At 42.8% G+C, this 4,734-nt stretch overlaps 1 protein-coding gene across 3 annotated transcripts in view; it reads right to left on the bottom strand.

Moving 5' to 3' along the window:
* The window catches only part of FKBP5 (FKBP prolyl isomerase 5), a 158,821-nt gene that overhangs the window by 15,107 nt on the left and 138,980 nt on the right, over positions 1–4,734 (bottom strand). For all 3 annotated transcript variants that reach the window (XM_017522636.1, XM_017522633.2, XM_017522635.2), the window contains one exon: positions 2,502–2,592. In XM_017522636.1, coding sequence (XP_017378125.1) covers positions 2,502–2,592 — 91 coding nt within the window. The remainder of the gene's footprint in view (positions 1–2,501; positions 2,593–4,734) is intronic.

Here is a 4,734-nt window from a genome sequence, read left to right as displayed (position 1 = left end):
GGGGTTTCACCTTGTTGACCAGGATGGTCTCGATCTCTTGACCTCGTGATCCACCCGCCTCGGCCTCCCAAAGTGCTGGGATTACAGGCTTGAGCCACCGCGCCCGGCCGCAAATTTTTAAAATATTTTTTTTTTGTAGAGAAGGGGTCTCATTGTGTTGTCCAGGTTGGTTTTGAACTCCTAAGCTCAAGCAATCCTGCCTCAGCCTCCCAAAGTACTGGGATTATAGGTGTGAGCCACCATGCCTGAAATATAAGTATATAGATTTTTAGATGGAGTCTTGCTCTGTCCCCCATGCTAGAGTACAGTGGCATGATCTTGGCTCACTGCAACCTCCACCTCCTGGTTTCAAGCAATTCTCCTGCCTCAGGCTCCCAAACAGCTGGGATTACAGGTGCCTGTCACCAAACCCAGCCAATTTTTGTATTTTTAGTATAGACAGCGTTTTACCATGTTGGCCAGGCTGCTCTTGAACTCCTGACCTCAGGTGATCCACCTGCCTCAGCCTCCCAAAGTGCTGGGATTATAGGCATGAGCCACTGCGCCCAGCCTCGCCTAGAATATTCCTAATACTACAAGGCAGAGGATTAAATCACATTGCCCCAAATATAATCATATACCTTCATGTGATTTCAAGTATACCAAGCAGCAGTGTATGAATATACTCTTGGAGCAATGACAGGACACAGGCTTGCTGTGTGGCACACCACTGGGAGTGCTCCTAAATTAGTATCCGGGGGGAAGAGGGTGCTTTATAAAAATGGACATAGGAGGCCAAGGCAGGCGGATTCCCTGAAGTCAGGAGTTTGAGACCAGTCTGGCCAACATGGTAAAACCCTGTCTCTACTAAAAATACAAAAAAATTAGCCAGGCAATGGTGGCATGCACCTGTAATCCCAGCTACTTGGGTGGCTGAGGCAGGGGAACTGCTTAAACCAGGGAGGTGGAGGTTGCAGTGAGCCAAGATCACACCACTGCACTCCAGCCTGGGTGACAGAACAAGACTCCGTCTCAAAAAAAAAAAAAAAAGGAAATAGGAAAGCCAGAGGTCTACATAACCACATGCTAAAGACTATCTTCTCTCTAATAATAAAAAAAAAACCCACAATATGCTACGAAGACAGCATTAGGGATCAGTGCTGAGCTTGCAGGCCTTTGGAAGAGGTTACTTGACAACAATCAGTGGTCATAACCAGAGCATATGTTTGTTTGGAGGACATGAAGTGGAAGGGGTATGATTAGAGATGTCACTGTTGGAGGACAATCTCAAAGCAGGCCTCCCCTCACCTTCTTAGCCCAAAGGTACAGGCCCACAGGAGAATGATTTTTTTTCTCAATCTACAAAATATAAATGGTCATGTTTCCATTTATATTAATGTGCTTAATGTGGCCAGGGACAGTGGCTCACACCATAATCCCAGCACTTTGTGAGGCCAAAGCAGGAGGATGGCTCAAACCAGGAGTTTGAGACCAGGTTGGGCAACACAGTGAGACCCCATGTCTACAAAAAATAAAATTAGCTGAGTGTGGTGGCCTGTGCCTGTAGTCCCAGCTCCTTGGGAGGCTGAGGTGGAGGATTGCTTGAGCCCAGGAAGTCCAGGCTGCAGTAGCTATGATTGCGCCCACTGCGCTCCAGCCTGGGTGACAGAGTGAGATTCTATCTTGGAAAAAAAAAAAAGCTTAATGTACAGGAGGTGGAGGTAGCACTATGCAGGAATAAAAAAGAATACAAATGCAGTCCTTCAGGAGCTCGGCAAAGGGTGGGGCTTTGGAAATGCCAGGGGCATGTGGCTGAAGATGACAGCAGACCTGGCTCAGGTATATGCTGTGTGTCCAGTTCAGCTGCTGCTGGGAGCCTCCAGAGTGAAACTGAGATGGAAATATGTTCAAGGAGGCATGCTGTCTCTGGAATCCAAGGCAACTGACAAATTCTCTCTCTTCTTCACTTGGAGAAGTATGAAAAGAAAAGGCCCAGGGTTAGGAGGTTTCTTTCTTGTATCCCTGGTCACAGAGCCTAGTGGCCCTCGAAGACTTGCAGTCGGGATAACAACTTGTGGCTACAGTGCAGGCCTCTTCGTGACTCCTGTGAAGGGTACAATCCGTTCAGCTCTGAAAAGCTGCATCCCACTCCCCCAAGGAGTCACTTGGCAGAACGTGAACCTTTCTGTCCTCAACCCAGGAAAAAAAAAGTACAAAAAGAACAAGTCTAGGAACAAATAAGGGAACAAGTCTTGGATTCTACCCAAAAAAGTTAAAAAAAAAAAAAACAAAAAAAACCTGACACATAGGAACAAAATAAGAACAAGGAGCTCCTTCGTTGTATATCGGCTGTGCTGTGTCAGTTGTCCCATTCTTTGGCAGCAGTGCTGGAGGCAAGAGACAAACTTGATAATGAATAAACACCATCCATCTATACCACCTACTAAGATAAGATACTGATTTATAGGAAGTGGATGCAGAAGATATCTACCATGATTTTAAGGAAGTTGGTATTTTCTCACCTTTTCGAAGCTCTTAAGTGTAACTTCATAGATAAGCTCAGCATTAGGTTCAATGCCAAATTTAGGCTTCCCTGCCTCTCCAAAACCATATCTGAAATGGAGAGTAAAAAATAAAACTTTAAAAGAATTGGTGTATTTCCAGGCACTTCCTTTAGTATTTTGAGGCATCAACAGAGCCATTATTTGCAAGCTACATATGTCAGAGACCCAGAAGACAAACCAGATGTTGACCAGAAGATACAGTGTGAAGTATCATTGCTACAGTTTTCATAGAAACCAGGCTAGGTTTAGTTTTCTCCTTCATATTCACATGTAATGCAACACCTGTACTCCTTGGGGCAGATTGATTAACAGGATTTTAAATGTCACTGCCTTTTTCTATACTTGATTTTATATCTGGTTCTTTTTATAAAATGGCCATGATTTAGCTACTAGGAATTTTCCCCTAGGTTTTATCAGCAGGAAGGGCAGGGAAGACACAGCCACTGTAATTGTTAGGGTGGTATTAATCAGAAGTACGTTTTAATAAGGTTTTAACTTTAACGTGCTGTCACCTTCTAGTAGTACCACTTCCAGTCACATAAATGAAGGGGAAAGGCTCACGTTATCAGGAGAGAAAAGTTTTCACACTATTTAAGTTTTTTAAAAGCACATGAAGAAACACAAATAACATAATGATATACTCAAAAATAAGCTGCTGCCCTAGCAAGTTCTGACACCTTCTCTAGAGAAATATTCTTATGGCTTGTAACTATCAGAGTGTAAGATTCTATACCTTTTAGCCAAAACTTACTGAATAAAATAACCGGGGAAATATAAATTTGTTTTTTGGATCATGTAGGATCTCCAGCAAGTTAAATGTATTCAGGAAGCAGATACTTATTAGAATGGGAGCTCTAGCAGAGCTCTGTCTGGTTCAACTGTTACCCCGTGTTTAGAACAAGGCCCAACATATTAGTCAAGTGTTCACTGAAATATATTCTGTTCCCATTTGTTGCAAGCCAAGCTGTTCTTTAATATATGAAATTGGTATTATAAAAAACTTAGTAAACTCAAACTTTCAGGGTACAGATTGAAAGAGGTCAAAACCAGGTTGATCTAATACCTCCAGTTTTCTCTGGGGCAAAGGGTGTGAAAGGAAACACTCACATTTTGTTGCTTGTACCACTTTCTTAACCTTTTGCCTGAATTTTCCAGGAATAAAAATGCTTACTCACTCACCTCCACTGTTACACAGAAAATGGAAGCTGGAGCCAGAAAGAGGAATAGAGATACAAGAGCTGGTAGGAATGAGGAGCAGGGCACAGGACATCCTCCACAAAGACATAAAAAAGGACATAATTACCAGTGACCGATTTTAAGAAGTGATGCCTAGTTTTCTACTTTGAGATCTTAGATGCATATATATATATATTATTTTGTTTCTGCCATCTGATAAATTAAAACAACAATCCGTAACTACCTCAGTAGGTAGGTGAGCCCTTGCTAAGCATATGTTTACTGACAGCATGTTACGTTTGGAGTCCTGTGCTAAACAGTTGCAAATGCAACAAATGATCTCGCATTTGCTTTAGACCAGTGGATCTCAACCAGGGTGATTTTAGCTCCTCTTCCTTCCAGGGAAGCTTTGGCAACGTCTAGAAACATTATAGGTTGTCACAACTATGGAGGTGCTACTGGTATCTGGTGGGAAGAGGCCAGGAATACTGCTGGACAGCCCCCTATGACCGAGGATTAGTAAGCCCAAATTGTCAACAGCGCTGAGAATATCTGCCTTAGAGGAAAGTGGGGGTGGGGAGTGTGGGGTGTATCAAGAGAGGCACCAAGTATCCTATTATTGATGGGATTAAAGAAGACTAAAGGAAAATATTTCTACAGTCTCTCACAGTTGAAAATGAAGCGATTCATCAAGATACGTGGTGTGGCGCACATTATCCTGCGGAGGTGGAAGCTCACGCCAAGCTATCCTGGCAGCACCTATCCTGACTTCCATATTACACAGAAAGTTGTTAGCCTGTGTAAAGAAGGAACCAGGGCACTCAACTCATCTGACTAAAACACCACCACCACAAGAGGAATCTTAGGACCTAACCAAAAGATAATCTCGACTATAGTAACAGAAGGAATTCAGTATTAATGTCCTTGAATTAAGACTAGCCTCCAGAGATTAGAGATACAAATAATGACTGTTAATGACCCTTAAGTCTTTTTTTTTTTTTTTTTTTTTTTTTTT

This window comes from Cebus imitator, unplaced genomic scaffold (genome assembly GCF_001604975.1).
Source record: "Cebus imitator isolate Cc_AM_T3 unplaced genomic scaffold, Cebus_imitator-1.0 Scaffold24, whole genome shotgun sequence".
In the NCBI taxonomy this organism is placed as follows: Eukaryota; Metazoa; Chordata; class Mammalia; order Primates; family Cebidae; genus Cebus; species Cebus imitator.
Note: the sequence above shows the minus strand (reverse complement) of the source record. Positions and strands in the feature narration are given on the sequence as shown.